The sequence below is a fragment of the Myodes glareolus genome, chromosome 4 (assembly GCF_982192425.1).
Source record: "Myodes glareolus chromosome 4, mMyoGla1.1, whole genome shotgun sequence".
Taxonomy (NCBI): domain Eukaryota; kingdom Metazoa; phylum Chordata; class Mammalia; order Rodentia; family Cricetidae; genus Myodes; species Myodes glareolus.
Genome location: NC_142029.1, coordinates 99,089,163 through 99,110,583, shown reverse-complemented (window position 1 = coordinate 99,110,583; position 21,421 = coordinate 99,089,163). Strand labels below are relative to the sequence as shown.

Genomic DNA, 21,421 nt, shown 5'->3' with positions numbered 1-21,421 from the left:
TTATATACCTAGGTATGTCTATGTATAGAGGATTTCACTGAAGGAAGGCGACAACAACAGAGATAATTTTCTGAAGGACAAATGAGTTGACCACCAATTAGACATTCACCTCAGTACCACGGTGTGATATGAACAGGAAAGTGCCATTAGAAGCCACAGATTCCCTACCTGCCCTCGGTCTTGAATATGACCCCTTGAGGTGAGGAGGCCTCCATTGACGATGGTGGTCTCATAAAGCGTGTACCCAAAGGACTGGCCGTTCCCTTGGTTCACAGGCAGCTGCTCCATGGAGAGTGGCCTGACAGACTTGGCTGGCTATGGCAGAGACAGAAGCGACAAAGATTCAGGCTAGAGACAAGAATCTCAGAAGTTGTCACCCATAGCCCACTTCTCCAGAGGGATGACCCCAGCAGCTTTGCAAAAAGGAATACTAAAAAGGAATACACCATGATAATCAATTTCATGCAAAACATATAGATTATCTTTGTTGATTTCTCAACCAATCTCACATTTCACCATGCATGCCAGCCAGGGAGTTATTCTTATAATTTAGATGAAGAGTTGAAATCAAGAGAAGCACAGGCATTGTGGCATAAGCCTGGAATCCCAGTGGATGGGGAACAGAAACATGGGATTTCTGTGGCAAGTCACCAGAAGGACGAGCCAGAACTGATGAGTTGCAAGTTTGGTGAAGAGATTCTGCCTCAATATAAAAAAAATAAATAATCAAATAAACAAATTTAAGCCAGCCTGGCCGGTCTACAGAGCTAGTTCCAGGACAGCCAGAGCTACACACAAAAAAAAACTCTTTCCTGAAAAACCAATCAACCAACTAAACAAATAAATAAAATTTTTAAAAATAAAAAGTGCAGAATGATAGGAAACGCACATGACATCAACTTTGGACCCCCACATGCATTTGCACATGTGTGCAAACACGTACATGCAGGTGCACATGCACACACATATACATACTACATACAATAACAACAACAGCAAAAGCTCTAAGAACCCCTTGGAGAAACAGATGATTCCAAGTCTGAGGAGGCCCACAGCCTAGATCCTCCAGGGGAACAAACAACAAATATGCTAACAGCTTTGGGTGTCCTGTCATGAAGACACAGAAGCTCAAAAGGGGTCCTGATGGACAACAATGGGCCACGGTGAGCATCAAAGATACTATTGTGGCATACAGACATGCCAAACTGTGTGCATTTATAACTATACAAAGAACCCCAGCAGCAAACCATCCCATTGCACCTTTGGAAGTCACATGAATTCATTTTTCTGATTAAAGAAAATACTTGAACTTGCCTGTTTTCTGTACAAACCATACTTACAGGTAAAAATTGATGAAAGAAGTTGTCTACAACTGAAGTTATTAGAAAGGAATTATAGAATTAAAGCATTTCTAAAGCGTTTAATGAAATGTTAGCTTTCTTTATCAACATGGCTTATCTCATTTCACCTGTACCTCTGTCTTTCCTCTCTACCCTTTATAAAATAATTTTGTTATTAATTTGCATGTATGAGCTTTTGCCTGCATGTATGTCTGTGCACAAAGTGCATGCAGTCCCCCTGGAACCCTGAAGAGGGTGTTGGTTCCCCTGGAACTGGAGTAACAGATATTGTAGTTCATTAGGTCCTATGGAAGGGTAACTAGCGCTCTTAACCACCGAGCCATCACACTAGCCCTACCGGATTATTTTAAAGCTTATGTCAGTTGCCACCAAAATTCAACATTCATCTCAAAAAGGGGAGACTTTTTTTAAAAAAAAAAATCATCGCTACAGTAACATAGTCACAATAAAAGCAGTGATGGTTATAATTCCCTAAAACCAGAGATCTTTAAGGAAATTTTTAGCATTGGACTCTCTATTGATGTATCACAAATATTGGCAGCGTGGTTAATTTCAAAACAATAAGATAAATTGTTGCCTAAAGCCGCTGGTTAGGGATCAGATGAAGAACGTTGAAAATGAGCAAGTGCTATAGCAGCACCTAACCACACCAACGAGCAATGAAAGCACCTGCACTGCCTGGGGCTATGGTGCACAAAAAGCACAAAAAGCATAGGTGCTCCCTATGGAGGACCTAACAAAAGAAGCACACAAAAGAAAAGCAGTGGCATGCTGGTGCACATAAATGTCATCCTGTCACGAAGGAGGCAGAGGGTCAGCCTGGTCTACCTAGCAAGACCCTCTCTCAAAAGCATAAATAAGTAAAAGAGAAAATAGAAAATATGGGGCTTAGTTCATAGAGTATACGGAGCCTGGTTCCCACCACCACGGAAACACAACATGCTGTCACAAATATGTACTCAGCCCCTTCTGTGATGCCTGGCTTCTGTTGTGACATTGTCCACACAGAACGTTCTTGTGCACTCCTAACCACAGTTCTCCAATGTACAGTCCTCCCTGTCTTTGTAAGTGGATTCCAGAGTGCCTCAGTTTCTCTGCCTCCCACATCACCCTGCTGCCATGTCATTTACTCCCGTTCAGTCTTTCAGCCACAATGCCACACTGACTGGATGTCCATGGAATCCTGGGACTGCCCAGCACATGGGCTGTATCTCCATAGCCCTGATGATGAAGCTCAGTTCCTCCACCTATGGCCAATACCCTCCCGTCGGTTCTTCATTCATTCTTCCTACTCATTAGACTGGAAGCTGTCTAGACTAACATCCTGATAATACCATTGCAAGATATTGATATTTGGTGAGTTTTATAGGGATGAGCATGCAATGTTTCCTCAGACCAGTTTTCAGTCTGTGTTCCTGGGAACCCTAGTGAGAAGTGACAGCATCATAGAGAAGGGATGCAAGTTCAGCGCCCAGAACTAACACCCTGACTAACCTAGTTTATGTTTTCTACGTTAAACTTATCGATAAGTTTAGAGAAAGCCTCCCTCGATGAAAACAAAAGATTAAAAGTCATTGCCCTAGTTTGAGTCCATTCTAAAACCGTAATAAAGCAGGGAATAGGGCTGGAGAGAGGGCTGAGTGGTAAGAGCAGTGTACTGCTCTTGCAAATGACTTGGATTCAGTTCCCATCACCCATGTAGTCACTCACAATAGTCTCTAACTACAACACCAGGGGATCCGAAGCCATTCTGGCCTCTACAGATACTTGTGTGTTCCATTTACATACATGCAGGCAAAACACTCACACATCAAATGAATCTTTTTAAAAAAAGAGAGAGGAAGGAGGAAAAAAGGAAGTCAGGAAGGATGGAAGGAAGAAAGAAAGAAAGAAAGAAAGAAGAGAGGGAAAGAGAAAGTTCACAGCTGGGTCAGTATTATACAGTTTAAAGCATTTCTTCACATATAAACATCTAATCTGAGTTCTTATAATGTGTTTCCTATTCTGAATGGCAAAACTTGAAAGGAACTAACACTTTCAAGAATCACTCTGGTTCCTTGGTCATCTACTTCCCTATCTTTGAACTAACCCTTTATCTCCTATCTTATTTTTTTTTCCTAAAGTGATGCCGTGTGTCAATAGCCAAGAAACAGTCACCTGGTCCAGATAGGGCAGGACTTCCCACAGGGTGAGGAAATATAAGAGTGTCAATGACTTGTATGCAGTCGTCCGTATAGGTAGTGGTTGAGTGAACGTGGAAACATCTGCAATGAAAAGCACATGGCTGGCCATCGCAGAACCTACGCCAACACCATTCAGATACATCAGGCACCCTGCTGTACCACAGCCTCCGCAAATGAAGGACCCAGTCAAACGGTCTTATATCTTAACTCCAGGAGGAGGTAAGGCACATGAGTGAGGGTCCTCTCCTATCCTTAAATATCCAAAAAGGGGGGCTCGAGAGATGGCTCGGTGGTTAAGAGCACTGCCTGCTCTTCCAAAGGTCCCGAGTTCAATTCCTGGCAACCACATGGCGGCTCACAACCATCTGTAATGAGGTGCCTTCTCCTGGCCTGCAGAATATTGCAGACATAATAAATAAATAAATAAATAATATTTATAAAAAATATATCCAAAAAGGACCCTTATTGTATTAGCAAAAAAAAAAAAAAAGTATGCTTACCAAGCTGGGAAACCAAGAGATCTCAACCTAACTGTTAATTAGAATCTACTAAACACCAGTTACAAACACACTTGCTCTCAGGTTCTACCCTTTCTTCCCCACCTCAACCCATGCTTGCTGAACAGCTCGGAGGAAGGGGACCTGGAACCTCTATTTTAGAGGGTGGTGGGCACAGCTAAGATCAAGGAAAGTGGTCTCATGCTGAGCACACGAGAGCAGACTCTGTATCTTGTGGATTTCTAGTGCTGATGATAAACTGGATCAAACTGGGTTTCTACCCAAAAGATCTTCACCCATCCGCCACCCCTCTTCCCAGAGCAGATCCCGCTGGAGAAATCTAAGTCACCATTCAGACTGAAGCTGCTGCCGGGTACCTGTAACAGAGCGAAAAAGATCTTGAAATACGCGATACTTGGGCATGTATGCACCAGCCTCTGACAGCAGCGCACAGTAATCTAAAGAACAAAGAGAAATGTGTTATTTTCCCCAAGGAAACCTTAGGCTTAACTTCTTTCCTTAAGAAGAGAAAAAAAATCCCTTAGCTCTGAGCAAAAAGATCCAGGATTCATCAACCCCCAGAGGAAAGCTCAGGGTTTATGGTAAGAGAATTCTATATATGTTAGTCCAGACTAAAAGGCATCTGCTAAGCTATGATGGGCATGGAGGTGTTACCAGAGGCAAACTGCACCCATCTGTGGGCCTATGAGCCGCCACTCCATTAAATGTTTATCTTTATAAGAGTTGCTGGTCATGGTGTCTCTTCGCAACAACAGAAACCCTAATTAAGATAGAGGCTAAGAAAGATACATTTGTGGATCTTCTGGTACTCTTAGGGGATCTAAAACAACAGGTGAAATAAGGTTCTATACAACAGATAGGCAGACTAAGCTACTCTTCAAACTGCTCACAAAGTTACAAAAAGCCAAGACGCAAGATCTAGTGTGATCACAAACAAATACTAAATGTTCTATCTCCAGCACACAGAAACTCAAGACAGAGGAAGAGACTTCCCTTAGGGGCCTAACCTGGAATGTTTCAGATTCAACAAGGGAGAAGCCCAGATTAGAGATAATTCTAGAAACCAAGTACTTGCCATAGCTGGTTACTACAGGTAGATAACCATTGGAAGAGCTAGCTCCACCTATGAAGCCGAAGTTGGTGCCGCCATGGAACATGTAGAAGTTGAAGGAGAACCCAAGGGTGAACATCTCCCGCACATCCTTCATTAGCACTGCAGTATGGTGGGAAGAAATGGGGAAGCAGGGGTGGGATTAGGATTACGAATTTAGTTTGTAGTGGATATTCAAACTACAGACCTGAAATCCTCAAGATCTAGTCAAAACCTGTACGCAGAAAAGCATATTACATGAGCCAGGACTGCTTAGAGTAGTTGAGAGTGTTTGTTTTCATGATCCGAAATCACTAATTACTTCTTCTTCTTCTAGGTTTCATATTTGAGGGGATCTTTCTTTCTAGTATAAAAACTGTGTACCAAATATTGCTCAAGGCTTTTTAGGGCCATACCTATGTCCAGGGTACTACTTCTAAAGCACTTGTCAACTTCTTAGTGACAAGTCTGAAATGATGGAACCAGTCATATTTACCTTTTGCTCCACTTAAATGGCCATCATCCATTCTCCAGGGAGAGTAAGAGAATGATGAGTCAAAATCAGCCAAGTAGGGATTATACAAACACCCCTTGTCTGTTCCCAGCACACCTTCATTGTAGTTCCCTCTCCCAGAAGAACTCATTCTCATTACTTTTGTAGCATAGTGAAGTGTATTTAAAATGAAAACTACAGAAACTTAACTTCCTCTTCCAATAACCCCATAGATGCTCAGTCTATGGCCACCCCATCTGAGCAGATGTCTGCAGATGTCTAGATGGTGTCTACTTAGCTAAGTTGATGTTAAGTGATACAACATCTGAGAACCTTGCCCCTAAACCTCAAGTATATTAACCAACGAGAAAAAAAGAAACAAAACAAAGAACCAGACAAGTCCCCCTGTAAATTCATAAGGAGGGCTCACTCTGTGGATCTCCAAAGTGGCGGGCAGCTCCCCATGTGTCAAAAGAGTTTGTCGTATACACCATCATCAGTATGGGGCTTCTGCCCTGAAGGAAGAAAAAACCATATCAGTTTAGGGAGCTCTTCCCCAATTCTGCAGTCCTGAACGACCTGCAAAGGAGCTGTGACACTCAGGCCTTCAGCACTTTAACTGAAAGCAGCCTGCCACCCCCAGGAGCTCCGAGTCCTCCTCTCCTGTCCCCACATGATCTTCCCAGCCACATTGTCTCTTTGTGTGACTTCACTGACTTCATTTTTCCCAAGCTTTGGGGTGGGCATGGTATCAACCGCAATTTTAATATTGTTCTTTCAAGACATCCTAAAAGTAGAATTCAGAAATTTCTAAAAATAGAATCTTTTTATTTTCCTGGGTAACCCAGGTAGAGGTCTGGTAAGAAACAGCAGACACAGAGGAAGGCTCTCAATGTTCAATTACAGGGGCTGCATCGGTGAAGGGATTATGACAAGTGGTGGGCTTTCAACTATGGCAGAAAGCAATGTCCTCAAAACCAGAGTGAATAAGAGTTAGGATTACAGCATTCAAACACTATGACCTGTGGACCAAGTGTTCTTGATTTATACAGTTTGAACCAAAAACCACCTGAAAGAGATAGTTAAGGACACCGCAGACTCAGATTTTAACTAAACTAATGACTACTAAGGTTTCCCTCCACAAGTGAGCCAAGAAGTCCTGGGTAGGGCAAGAAGCAAAGTGGCTGTCATGTCTGAAAGGCCTTTACTTGAATGGATTCGAGGTCTTCATATGTTTCTCTCCTTATATTCTTCATGTGGACAGTGGCCAGCACTGTGGGTGGAAAGAACACACGTGAGATCCTGCCGTGACTGCACAGTACAGACTCTCCCAGAACCACACTGCAGAATCTCTTGGACATTTGCCTCCCAAATTCTCACTTCAATACTGCTGTATCCAGAGCTAGCGATAAAGATAAGATGTCACACTTATAGCCACAGAAGCACATACTAATGGATTTACACATCGCCTTTCGCTTAGAACTTATAGTGATGGTCTTGAATGTTAAAAAGTGATTAAAATATGCCACATGACACAAATTAATACATGAAAAGCAAATGAAGTAATTGAAACTCTAAAATTTGATGTTTTTGGTTGTGGGGATCAAATCCAGGATCTCTTTCATGCTTGACTTCTAGATCAGAACACCATTCTAACCTGTGAAGTACAACAGAGAAGGACACACACACACACACACACACACACACACACACAAACACACCCTAAAAAAGACTAGGAACGAGAGCATTGGAACAGAATGGAGTTGACAAAATTGCTTACAGGGAAGAATTCAAGAAATTGCTTTTCATAGTCTTGGTCCCTATGCATCCATTCTTTCCTCTTTGCATGTTGATCCCATGTACACATGCCCAAGCAAGTGCTCGGCCCCTGAGAGTTACTCCCTCCCACCCGACTCCCAACCCTGCTTTTATTTTCTGGACTCATTTGTTCCGACAACGGCCAGGGCTGGGTCCATGGCAGTACCACTGCTCTGAAACCCCTCCATTCTGTGTGGTTCAGTCAGGGACACTTGTCAGAGCTGGAGACAGCTTACTTGTGTCTCAGCTCTTCCCTGTGCTAGGCCACTCAACATTTGAAAGGGAGGAGTAACGCTCTCGTCATAACAGCTGCTGTGCACCAAGGTTGGGTCCTATGTCCTAACTCAGTTTTGACCACAAGTTCTTACCACCGGGATATGGAAGGATGAACCATAGAAAGACCTGTGCTTTTTCAACTTGACCAGTGTAGAAATAAATGCAGCCAATTCCATACCTTTTTTCAAGCGGCCCTTTCTCAGATTCAGGCCATCGTCCGCAGTCATGAGCAGCTCACTGATCCCTCTTGACACTAAAGCCTGGGGAGAAAGTCAGGAAGAGAAATAAATGGATTGCCCTATGCCCATGAGATTGCTTCTTCCTAGGGGTGGAAAAAAAACAAAACAAAAGAACTATGGCCATGGAAATACCACCGTTCAGTTGAGACATGGAGAGGAAGAAGGCTTCGTTCCCCATGCAAACCACCTTTAAGTTAAAAAGTTAAAACAAAAATGTGAGTCCTGCCTCTGACACACTCTTCAACATCAGTCAAATTCCAAACCTCAGAGAAGAAGCAGAGGGGCAGTTGCGTCACCCAATGCAATGCTCTCCCCAAAGGACCTCCAGGGGTTGCCCCAAGCCACAGAGCAGAATAAAGAATGTTTCTGTCCATTCTGTCACCAAATCCCCATACCTCATGAGCCATATCACAGGATACACTTCCGTCAGTAGTTTCTTCAGTCAGTGGTAAGAGCACGTAAATTGTGATTACTCCACCCATGGTGGCCCTTTCACCTGCGTGAACCTTAAATGTTCCTAATTTAACTACAACCACCCCAGGGATACTCTCAATCAAGACAGAGAAAAGATGAAGGGACTTGTGTAATTGAGAGGCAAAATACTGAAGTGGTGGCTGCAGGTTCTAAGACAAGTAAAATGTGTGCCCTTTTCAGTCTTTTGGACCACAATATCTTGAAAGCCAAAAAATTAATATAATTCACCCCTGAGTCTTTTGTTGGTATCAGAAAATGATTGGTTTCTATAAGGCAATTTCAAAAACTAAGGGAGGCAGAAAAGTCACTCAAGTGAGGGGAACCAGGGTGTCACTTGTCACTCTGAGCCACTGTTCTCTGATTCCGCTAGGTCTGTCGAAGGTTCGTTGTTTCAACCCACTCCAGGGAGTAACGTGGCTTGTTGGTGGTGACCGTATAGCAAACCCGGTAGGTTTCTCACACAAATAGAAACAGATTCTTCTTCTGTAGAAAATGGGTTGCATTTATTCCCCTTGACCTTTTTTAAAAATCACATCTACACAGCTGGACAAACTGTTTCCCAAAGATTTATTTGGAGAACCTAGACAGAGATAAAATGTAAGGACCCGAGGTCCCAGTGAGGAAAGGAGGAAGCGGCTGATCCAAGAAAACGGGATGGTGATAATATTCAGTGTGCAAGAGGAGCCATGGCCATGGGGACACTTGGGGCAAGAACTGAGCAGCTTCCACCGCAGCCCTCTTTGTGTGCCCTGAGAGTCCTGCATTAGAAGGATGGATTGGGCTGCTGCACTCTGTGATTGACAGCAGAGAGTTATTGCCTCTGGGTGCTAAGCTACTGAGGGAAACCACAGGAAACCTTCCGATGGAGGTTTTTATGTTGACTGAGGGCCAGGAGAGAAGGCAAGAAACGGAAGTGATGAGCAGAGGGAAGGGGAAAGAGAAGTTTGTCTGTTGTGGAAATGTTTGAGAGGTTGGAGCAATGGACTGAGGGGACGCAGGGAGTTGTAAAAATCCAGGGGATATAAACTATGCTTGCTATGGTATCCCACACCTGCAAATACTTAATTTAAAAAGGAAACATAAAATAAATTAAAATTTTGACCATATTAAGTTAATTATGCTTAAAAATATTCTGGTTTTCTTGTTAATGGGTTATATCTATTTCTTGATGCTTGTTTTGTTTATGTTTTCTGATGTACTTGTAAGTTTTGTCACAAGCATGGCACGGAGACAGAAATGGGTTGGAAATTTTGCTGTCTTTGCACCAACAGCAGCCAGTCAACACTGCTGTGGCCAAATTCATAGGCATGATCAGAACTTCTCTCTGAGCTCTGGACACTGGATTTGAATTAGTAAGAATTCAGATGTTTTTGATAAAGGTAATGTTGAAACTGTTTTATGCTGTTCTTTATTTTAAAAGCTGGCTCTAGAGCTGGATTATGGCTCTCCCTTCGCTAGACCCAGGCATGCTTAGTTAAAAGTTTCCTCTGTGCCCCTCTGTCAGTCTGAGCCCCTGACACGGTGGCAAGGAGAAGAAAACCAAGTAGAATAGCTAAAAAAATTGGACTTGGTTTACACGAACATTCAACTACTTTGAAATTTATAAGTTTGTTTTGTTAAATATGGTTAAAAATCTATTAAAGTTAAAATAAAACTAGTTTAAAAATTAACTAGTAACACTGGGAATTGGCAAATTATAATCTATGCATAGGTAATTTTAAAGCAACCATAAGGCATTGTTTCATTTTGAATTGCCATCGTTTTTAGTCAGCCACATGACTCATTGCCATTTTGCTAAAATTAAGAAAGATAGATGTCATATAATTTCACCACCATCTTGATTAAGATGACCACATGGAACGAACCTACCTAGGAGACAACAGTGGGTATTTAAGATAGTTCAAATTAGGATAAATTTTCATAGGCTATATAAGTGTGTGTGTGTGTGTGTGATATATATATATATATATATATTAGGAAATATGTATCCATATATATATTTATATATATATTATAGGATAATCTCCTTTCCTGAAAACAAGATGTGTGTGTATATATGTATGTACATATATACACATATATATATATATATGATTTTAAATGTTAAAGTTACACCTCAATGCTTTTATACACAAGAATGCACCTTGTTCTGCCAACTAAATTTTGTGATTTAAGAAACACTCAGGTGAAGGACAGGAAGGGATCACAGGGAGCAGCCGATGTTTACAAATATATGGAAGGCTAGAGGCCCAAGGAAAGTCCAGTTGCAAGGATGAAACTTAACAGTTTTAGAAACGCCAGTGCCAGGTGATAGTCATCAGAAGTACCAGATACAATGAGATGGAGCAGGTTCTGGAGCATTTGTGCTTATAAAATATTTTATATTGCTAATGTATGAACTTAAAGTGAAGTGAAACATGCCCCCTGGCAGTGCTGAAGCACGGATGTGCGGCCTGCTTATATTTGGTTTCATAGTCTGAGTTGATGAGGATGACTGACCAAGTCTCTTCCTCAAGGAACAGGTCCTGCCGAGATGCGAACTCCAATCGCTGGATTCAGAGTCCAGAGCATTTACCATTACACCACGGGAGCTGATGATTTGGACTTACAATAAAAAGCTAAAAATTAGGGTCACAGCCATAAGTAGCAAATATTAACCAGAAACTGGGATATTAATTTCTTGTGATGCAGCAAGGCAATGATCTAAGTTATCTGACAGAGAGCTTGGAGCAGCTTCTAAGTCCATGGGTCTCAATCTTTTGGGAGTTATACAGGGGTAGCCTAGGATCACCTGCATTTCAGATGTTTGAAAATAACGAGAAAAATTTTGTAATGGGGGTGACCACAACATTGGAAACTATATTAAAAGGTCAAAGCATCAAAAAGAGAAAAAAAAAGTTAAAAAAAAACAATGACTTAGAAAATGTCTCTCTCCTTACTCAAGGTCAAATCAGGCTTAAAAATATATGTCTAGCGACCTTGTCTTTGCTAACTTTGTTAAGCTTCAGCTATTTGGATAAACTGAGTCATATACACTAAAAGGAACTTATGGCCCTGCCATTAAAATATGACTATGGAGCCTTAGAACTTGTCAAGGGCAATGCTAGCCCCTCGGGTCCTTCCGTTCCCATTTCGCCATGAGACCTTTTCCTTGTCACCTTTCCTTGCCTTCCCAGGTGACAGCATTATCAGATGGTTACAAACTTGTTCTATTTTTACCCTTGGAATGGCTAATTTAGGTTTTTTATTAGTTTCCATTCAAAATCATTAATTTAAAGGCTAAACCTGACAGGAATATAATGTAAAACCCTAGCCTTACGAAAGCTCCTAAATTATTGTAGACTGTTTAGGGAATACATGTTAATAGTCAGTCATCCTTAAAGCCCTGAAATAATTAATTACCTGGATAAGCCCTGTTTAGTTCCCTGTATATGATTTCAAAGTCAAGCTTAAAACAAGTAACTAGAAACAAAGTTTGTCTAATCAGACATACCTAGGCAGCCCTCAGAGATCTGAGGAAGATGGCATTTAAAATGATGATTAAAAACTTATTATAGCAAACAGAGACTCCTAGATCCTAGCAGTGACCAATGGTCTCCAAAGATTATGGCACATCACGATGTTTCGATCTGGATTATGATGATGCTGACCACTAGGCAAGATGCTTCAACGCACCACCTGCTGCCAGAACCCAGACCAGACTGTGGACAAACAGCAGGACGCTGGAGAATTGACTGCACCACTTTGCCTAGACAAAATAAGATTGGTCTTTTCCATGCCCCTCTTCCACAGGAACCTCTCACCTTATGGGCCTGGTAAAAACTGCTGTTCTGATACATCTGCCTCCAATGCTATGGAGACTTGGGTACGGCTGTATGTGGACTGGTTCCTGCACTTTTTAATAGATTCGGAAGCTGCTTGGTCTGTTCTCAGGTATAATTATTTATCTTCTTGGAGCTCTGATAATATGGATGGCTAAGCTAGCTGTAACTTTGTCAGCTCAGCGGCATCAGACAACAAAATCCTTCCACAAGGTTATATCCAACTTGTTAGCTCATTTTATATAGAGAGGTCTGAGGATATAAAAGGTCATAATGATTTAAGATGTAAATACAGGTTACAGCAGTATACATAGATGATTAAGATATGAAAAAATTTCAGATTTCTTTCACCTTCTACGGTATAGTTCTGATAAGCTGGTAGAGCAATAACTACTTACTATTTGGGTCACAAGCTCAAGATTTTAGATTTATTCTGGCTGCCATCTAAATATAAACTTAAAGATGTTTCTCATCAGGTCCAAGACTTCTCTGTCCAATCCATACCTGGCTCTTTAGACAGACAGGAAACGTACATGCTTCTAACCCAAATCTATAGTTTTTGCTAGGACACAAAGGAATGAGTCTACTCCTGCTGTTTTACAAATACCTTTTGTCTTCTTTTTCTATGATAGAAACCTGAAAGTTTCAAATGTATTGTTTTTTTTAAGTACATAAATTTTAACTTATGTTCCTAGTTTGAACTTGTCTCAACAGGGTTCCACTTGGCTGGCAGAAACATCCAAGCATCAGTTGCTAACTACAATCTGCTCTAAATGACTGTGAGTCCTGGACTTGTTGAAAACTGATGTGGACCAGTCCAGCCGATGTGAATGCTCACTGTCTCTTCAACACAGTCTGTGAACCAGATGCTTCTGATAAAACCCCATTGCTTGAATTCCCTCTTTGCCTTCTTAGCCCCTGACAACAACGTCCCAAAGTCAGCCAGAAGCAGTTACAGAAAAGAATACATCAACCTGTGATCCCTGGTTGAGAAACCAAGTCAAAAGAAAACTCTCTTGCATAAGGTATATGCAGCACTGGATAAAGAATGTTGCTTCTATGTTGACTATTCAGGGATAATGAAAGAATCCATGGCCAAAGTTAGAGAAGGCCTGGCCTTATTCTAATTATGCTACTCACATTTGGGCCTTGCATTTTAAACAAATTGGTTTAGTTTATAAAAGAGAGATTGGGGCCATCCAACTGGTGGTAATATGGACCCAATATCAGTCCCTCCTCCAAGAGACCAGGGAAACTATAGAGTTCCATGACTGAAATTCTCAGGAACCAGTCAAAGCGTGTGTGTGTGTGTGTGTGTGTGTGTGTGTGTGTGTGTGTGTGTGTGTGTATCTGACCTTCCAGGCTCTTTTCAAAGAAGAGGCTTCATCGCCTTAAGCCATATACTGACAGGGAGCTGACCTCAGCTCCAGGAATATGCTGCAGTAGCAGAATTTAAATGAATACCCTAGAAATAGCCAATTAAGGAGCTAAGGAGCAGGACCATAAACATTTAACGAAGATCAAATGTCTCTGAAGACATCCTGCCCTCGCAGATAACTTGTCGGTGATTATTGTTTCCTTGTTAGGGTTTTCGTGCACAAAAACTGACCAATGGTTTCAGAAATCATCTTAGTCTGCAGCCCCCTAACCACTCCCAAGACCCTAAAACATGTGTGCACCTTAACTGTGGCATTTCCCCTTTAAAAGCTCTACGTCCCCGGGCTCGAGGTATCACTCACTCCTCACCACTGAAGCATCACTGTGCTGGAGGTTTGTGGTCCAAGTTTAAGCTTCCTAAATAAGGTCCATTTGTATTTAGATTGGAAACTGGCTTCATGGATTTATTTGGGGTTCCAAAACGCAGGCATAATAGTTCTGAGCTCCAGCTGCTTTCACTTCCCCAACGGGAGGGACTGGCCCTTGAACCCTGAATTTAAATTCATCAGAATATTTTACCACAGCCACAGAAAAGGAGACTCAGACAGGGGTGTCTTGAGACAGGGTCTCATGTCACACAGGCTGACCTCCAACTCACTATGTAGCTGAGGGTGATCTTGAACTGTCGACCCTCAGACTTTCACCACTCCCAGCCCAACAACAAATCTGGCTGTATATATTATGTGCTGTTTATTAGTATCCTAAAAAAATGGTTACATCTGAACGTAAAGGAATGGAAAGCACATGTTAAATGTCACTGAGAAGGAAGCTGAGAGTCATAGAAGGTAAAGCTGTCCTAGTGTGGGTCTCTGCCTCCTATCAGAGTCATCCGTGTTATTGCCAGGCCACTGACTAGACTATAATCAAAGATCAAACATAAAACTGGACCCTATCCATCCGCACAGTTCACAGTTCCAGACAAGCTACAGGCATCCGGGATGTGTTTGCACCACAATATAACAGACCACAGCAGCAGAGCACTTACCGTTTTGACAAATGCCATATACTTCTTATCCATATTGTAGGAGCCATATTCATTCTCAACTTGTACAGCAATGATAGGGCCTCCTCTTCGATACTGAGGGCAAAGGAGGTAAGAATAGAAGAGTGAGATATTGATGGGAAAAGACTGGGTTTTCTGAACCCTGGGCGCACATAGAAACAGCACACCCAGCTCCAGACTGACCATCAGTGCTGGTCATTTCTCTCACTCACCATCAGTGCCTCTATGTGAGAAGGCAAGTGCTTCCAAAATAGTCCCTTTAAAAGTATCCCCCTGAATAACTACCATCTACGCATACTTTAATGTGTTCATTGTGAGGTCTCAGACTTCCAGAGTCACCCTCCCCATCGCCCAAGAGCTTTGCACTTAGGGACACTGCCTTTGGCATCGTCATTTCATTTAAGATGCTGTAGGTCCTCTGTGAAGATAACTTGCATGGACCACCAGCCCCTCTAGTGACTCCATCTTGTCCTTTTCACTTGCATAGCCAAACTTAGAAAATATTTCCTCAAACTTCCTTCAGGAACATGTAGGCTAACCAGAAGGTGTCTCACATGAGGGGAGAAAGACACTCTAAGGAATTCAACTCCATGCCAATATTAGCGACGTGGGAGCATCCAGAATTCTGTACTCCTTTGATTGAAGTGTTTACACACCCAAACCTGACTATAATGACTGAGGAGATCCTCGAGACAGCCAGAGTTGAAAAGGGAAGATAGTGAGCAAGCAGAAAACACTTCAGCCCTGTTATTTGGCAGGGAAGTAAAAGGACACCAAGACTAAATGTGTGCTTTCATTTTCTAAAGTGCATACTCTTGGCTGACAAACATGGAAAGACTTTAGGCTCTTTATCTCTCTGATGAAGAACAGAGCAGAAAAGAAGAAAGATCCAGAAGGTGTCAGGACCCAGAAGGATCAGAGGCAGAAGAGCTGGAACGTGATAAATTTGATTGAAACATTCTAGAGAGGAATGCTCAGTAGTATGGGAGTACTGACCCATGAGGCTACAGGGGGTGTTTCCAAGACCTCCCAACATCACCTGGAGAAAATCATCCCTGGATGAGGTAAAACTCACTTAGGGATTCCAGGTTGAAGTTTCAAGCCTGCAGTATCCTGAATTAGGAAGGGGGAGCACAATCGGCTGCAGGGATGAAAAAGTCCTCTGTTCAGTTCTGCTCTGGAAACAGGTTCTCACTATGGAGCCCTGACCGGCCTGGAATTCCCTGTGTAGATGGTTTGTCCTTGAGCTCACATAGATCTGCCTGACTCTGTCCCCTAAGTATGAGAATAAATATGTACACCACCATACCCAGCTTGTTTTTTTTAATTTTTGAGGCAGGGTCGCTTGTATCAAAAACTGGTCTCAAACACTTTATAACCAGGAAGACAGTCTTCTGGCCCTATTTCCTCTACCCCCTAACTTCTGTGATTGCAAACTTGGAAAACCACACTGGTTTATGAGATACTGAGGATTGAACTCGGGGCGTTTGTGGAAGGCAGGCACTCTACCAATTGAGTTACCACCCTAACCTGAGGTTCTATTTGTACACTGCCCATATAAGAACAACCAGCTGCTTGGAGTTATTGGTACAGTGAAGAAGTGTGTGCCCTGGAAACTTAAGTCTAATTGTACTTTGTTTACATTAATTTAAGTAGCTACATGTGTCTATGGACACCATGTCTCTGAAAAAGACCATCTCTCCTGTCTCTCAAATGTGCACTGGCCTGTGTAGTTGGTCACTTATGAGTTTTAATATCTTTCTGGAGCAATGATAGTCTATTCCCAAAAAGTTCAACCGTGTGAAGCATTCATCTAGAAAAATGCATGTTTTGGCATTGCCTCCATTTACTATATACTAATCTAAAATTATTACTGTGAGGATAAAACAAGTTCGGTAAGTACTGATTTCCTAGTAAAAAGTTGATTTCTAGTAGATGTTGTGGTGGTTTGAATAAAAATGGACCCAATAGGTCCATAGGGAGTGGCACTGTTAGCAGGTATGGCCTTCATGGAGTAGGTGTGGCTCTTTTGCAACAGGTGTGTCACTAGCAGAGTGGGCTTTGAGGTCTCAGCAGCTCAAGCCTGGCCAGTGAGTCACTGTCACTTCCTGATGCCTGCAGATGAAGATACAGAACTCCCAGCTACCTCTCCAGCACCATGTCTGCCTGCATGCTGCCGGGCTTCCTGCCATGATGATAACGAACCAAACCTCTCAGCTGTAAGCCAGTCCTGATTACACTTCTCCTTCCTAAGAGTTGCTGTGCTCATGCTCTGTCTCCACAGCCATAGGAATCCTAACTAAGCCCAAAGGAATTAGAATGCACTGCTCTCTACTCATTTTCTACATGGTATAGACATTCTTCCGCCTAACGTGCAGTTCTGTCTCAACTGAAGCCAACCTAAAATGAGAATATTATTTTGGGGCTGGAGAGATGGACCAGAGGTTAAGAGTACTGGCTACTATTCATGGGGACCTGGGCTCAACTCCCAACACCTACACTGTGGCTCACAACTCTCTGCACCTCAGTCCCAAGGGCCTCCTTGGGCAATGCACACGTGTGGTGCACACACATTCATCCAGGCTCACACATGTGAAAATAAATAAAACCTTTTCATAAAAAAAGATAAGAAATTATTGTTTGGTAAAAAGGCACTAAACACTGAGGACCACAGCTAAGAACCCCAAATCACTAGAGAACACAGTATTTTCCTTGGGAGAGCATGGCTGACCAGGATCTGTGAGCCCATTACCATTGCCTAATAATGCATAAAACATTACAGCACTAATTGTTAGATCAGGAAAAGATCTAAGACTCAAATTTAAAGTCAAACTCAGGGTGGCAAGGAGAGGCAGGAGAGATGGCTCAATAACTAAGAACACTTGATGCTCTTCTGGAGGACTGGGGTTCAATTCCCAGAAACTGATGGTAGCTCATGACTCTTTGTAATTCCAGTTCTAGGGGATCTAACACTCTTTTCAGGTTCCTTATGCACCAAGCATGACACGGTACACATGTGTGTGTGTGTGTGTGTGTGTGTGTGTGTGTGTGTGTGCATGTGTATGTGTGTGTGTATGATTATAGATAAGGTAAAAGTAAAAATTGAAAAAGTCAAACTGGAAAGGCAAGATGGCTCTTAAGGCAAAAGGACTTACCACAAAACTTGATGATCTGAGTTCCATTTTACACAGTAGTGGTGTGGGAGAATTGTCTGTATTCTGTCAATCATATTTTAATAAAACGCTGATTGGCCAGGCACGCAGTATAGGCGGGAAAGCCAGACAGGAAGTAGGGGTGGAGTAGAGAGACTGGGAGTATTCTGGGACACAGGAAGTTCTCTCTCCACTCCTGAGCAGACCACCGAAGAGGAAACATGTAAGTTGCCCCGCTGAAAAAGGTACCCAGCCATTTGGCTAACATAGATGAGAATAATGGGTTAATATAAGCTATAAGAGTTAACAAGAAACCTGAGCTAATGGGCCAATCAGTTTATAACCTTATGGAGTCCTGTGTGTGATTTCTTTTTGGGATTTGCCGGCTGTGGGGTACCGGGCAGGACGGAAACCCCAACAAGCCGGCCCCCGTCATGCTACACAGTAGATCAGTAGATAGATAGATGATTGATAGATAGATAGAAGATAGATAGATAGATAGATAGATGATAGATAGATAGATAGATAGATAGATAGATAGATAGATAGATAGATGATAGATAGATAGATAGATGATAGATAGATAGATAGATAGATAGATAGATAGATAGATAGATAGATAGATAGCTCAGAGTTTAACAGCTGATGTGGGAAGGCAAAAGGAGAGTAATTAAATCCAGATCCTGTCCCTGCTCTGAGAGAAGGTCTCAATAGGTAGCTCAGGCTGGATTTTGTCACTTCAACTGTCAAAGGCTGGGATTATAGCATGCACCATCAGGCCCAATTAGAGTCTAAAGGCAGAAGCTTCCTTAGATAGAACATGGAATCCAGGCTGCACACACACACAGTAGCCAGCATGTGCTCCCTGCTTCTCAGAGCACAGAAAGCAGCAAGCAGCAACTAGCCAGGACATCAAGCTGGCAATCACTTCCCTTACAGGCAGGGATGAGGACTGGATTTTACCTGGAACATTGATATCTTGGGAACCAGATGATTGAAATACTCATTCACCGCTCTGGTGAATCCCTTGTACGTTGTCCGCAGCTTCATTCTGGGATCCTTGAGTAACCAGCTGTGATTGAAAAGGTGAGATTCAGACTCCGGATGGGAACCGGTGATAGGAAATGCTACAGTAAAACAGATCTAACACATGGCCTGTATTTGCATGGCTTTAGAGATGGTGAGATGTGGGCATGTGGTCCAGCTTCAAGAAAGAGCAGTCTCTGCCTATGAGAAACATCCCCATGACCCAAAGATGTGGGGGGTAGGGAAATTTGTAACTGTGATTCAAGACAGAGTTCACCAGCCTAAAAGCCAAGTCTGACCTGCTGTCTGTTTATTAAATAGTTTTGTCAGCACAGTTGTACCCAATTGTTCACATATTTTCCTTCAGCTTTCAGACTAATTACAGAGGCTGCATATGGCTTGGAAAACCTAAAATATTTGCTATTAGGACTTTGTATCAAAATCGTACTACATAGCACTGACTATCCTGGTAGCCTACATCATTATTTATTTCAGGATGGCCCCAAATTTGTGACAATCCTTGCATCTCAGCTGGGATTACTATCTAGCCTTTTCAGGAAAAAAATTATCAGCCTGTATTCTAGAATGAGACAGTCATACAGCTGTTTTGAAGTTCTTGGTTTATGTGTGTGAGGGATGGAGAACCTGACCATCCCAGAAAATACTCAGCTAGAAAAAGGAACACAGCACAGATAGATGGTCCTGCTACCACATGCATAAACTTTGAAAGTGTTAACTAAGAGAAAACAGCCAGACTCAAAACCATACCCATTAGTACCTGCCATCAGGAAACAAATGGTGTCGGTTTTCTAAATGTGTCCAGAAATAAAGCCCTGTGAATGTGCTTCCCACCCAGGGACCTTCAGACCACAACTCACCTGGGCAAGCCTCCAAGGTCCAGGTCACTGCCAACGTAGGGACCTGGACACAGGATGACCCAGAGCCCCTCCTCTGAAGCCATGGTGACAAAAGCTCTGAAAAGAAAGCAGTCACAGTGACATTTCCCTGAAAGCAGCAGCTTGGCATAGCAGCTCTCTTCTTTCCTTCCTTCCTCCCTCTCTCCCTTCGTTCCCTCCTTCCTTCTCTCCTTTCCTTCTGCTCTGTCTTCCTCTTGTGAGCTCAGTACCCAAAGGGACGATGGCTTAGACAAGAGTGTTGAAAATTTAAGACAAAAATACCCTGAAGTCTTCCCGTTATTATTTATTGGAAGAAAAATATATGCCAGTCAGGATGATCCCATTTAAATGGAAGCAAACTTTTCCTTTACAGGGTGTGAGGCTTACACATTACAGCACCTAACATCACCTTGAGTGACATGCACTGCTCTTTCACGTCTCTGACTTTGCCTCTGCTGCACACAGCCCCTTCCCATTTACTTCTGAGCAACTTCAAAACTCGACTCAACTTTGTCATCACCACTGTCTTTCCTGACTTGACCCTAGCTGTAGTATGTTGTATAGACTCAGTATGTTGTATTTGCCCTTCTGTCTATAGCTTCCTCATGATAATGATGATACTACAAAAGTCAGTATGTCTTTATTAATAAAAATATTAATACTTCTATCAGATCATGCAAACTGTAAACTATAGAAATCTGACACTATAACTAAGAGAACATGGTCTTCTTGATGCATTCTGTAAAATGCTGACTAAACCTAGGTCCTGACTGTACTGTAACAACATGCTATGGCCTATGTAAGCCATGGACCAATGACTCAAGGAGGCTTCAAGTCAGGCAAAAAAGTTTTTAGAGCTTTTGGGTGCCTATTAAAACAGAATTACTGGCCAAGGGTTGATGACCTTTAATTCTAGCAGTAAAGAAGCAGAGGCAAGCAGTCCTCTGTGAATGTGCGGCCAGCCTGGTCTACATAGAGAATTCCAGGCTAGGTGGAATTACATGGTCTGATAGACCCTGCCTTAAAACAACAACAACAATAACAACAACAAACAACCACCAAAAACCAGAGCTATACAGCCATTCCTTCACCCAGTTCCCCAGGCACATCCCTATCTGAATCTCAGAATCAAGTAATTAAGGTATGAACACATACATGAGGTCCAAGTTTTCAGTGAACTGAAATTGGCCCACTGCTGGCTCGTGGAGGTTCCAAGGAACATGCCTGTCATGTGGAAAAAGAGAAACATAAGAAGCTCCCCCATCGTGTTCTTCAATACCTTCAATATCTTCAACACCAGCTGCTCTACTTTTAACCTAGAAGCACGCTTCTCTACCTGAAGAAAGCTGAATGTTTCCACACTGAAGCCTCCAGTGTGGGTACCTGCATTTCAAGCACTGAGGAGCCTGAAGCAGGAGGGTCACAAGTTAAAGGCCAGTTGTCTGTACAGCAAGTTCTGTGTTGAAAAACAACCTTAGAAACAAATAAAAACTGATGGGTATGGTGGTCCATGCCTGTAATACCATAACTTTGGGGGCTAAAGGGGGAGACTCGCAAGTTTGAGGCTAGCCTGGGCTACATAGTGAGAATCTGAAAAAGAAAGAAAGAAAGAAAGAAAGAAAGAAAGAAAGAAA

General features: G+C 42.4%; 1 protein-coding gene across 1 annotated transcript in view; it reads right to left on the bottom strand.

Annotated features, from left to right (window-relative positions):
• LOC125416085 (beta-galactosidase-1-like protein 2) overlaps positions 1–21,421 on the bottom strand; it is a 48,137-nt gene that overhangs the window by 20,146 nt on the left and 6,570 nt on the right. Inside the window, exons 3-13 of the mRNA XM_087905947.1 lie at positions 20,943–21,011; positions 19,770–19,865; positions 18,829–18,937; positions 14,696–14,788; positions 7,918–7,999; positions 6,854–6,918; positions 6,076–6,160; positions 5,138–5,275; positions 4,419–4,499; positions 3,519–3,625; positions 169–315 (exon numbers count right to left, since the gene is read on the bottom strand). Of these exons, the coding sequence (XP_087762073.1) occupies positions 169–315; positions 3,519–3,625; positions 4,419–4,499; positions 5,138–5,275; positions 6,076–6,160; positions 6,854–6,918; positions 7,918–7,999; positions 14,696–14,788; positions 18,829–18,937; positions 19,770–19,865; positions 20,943–21,011 (1,072 nt within the window). The remainder of the gene's footprint in view (positions 1–168; positions 316–3,518; positions 3,626–4,418; positions 4,500–5,137; positions 5,276–6,075; positions 6,161–6,853; positions 6,919–7,917; positions 8,000–14,695; positions 14,789–18,828; positions 18,938–19,769; positions 19,866–20,942; positions 21,012–21,421) is intronic.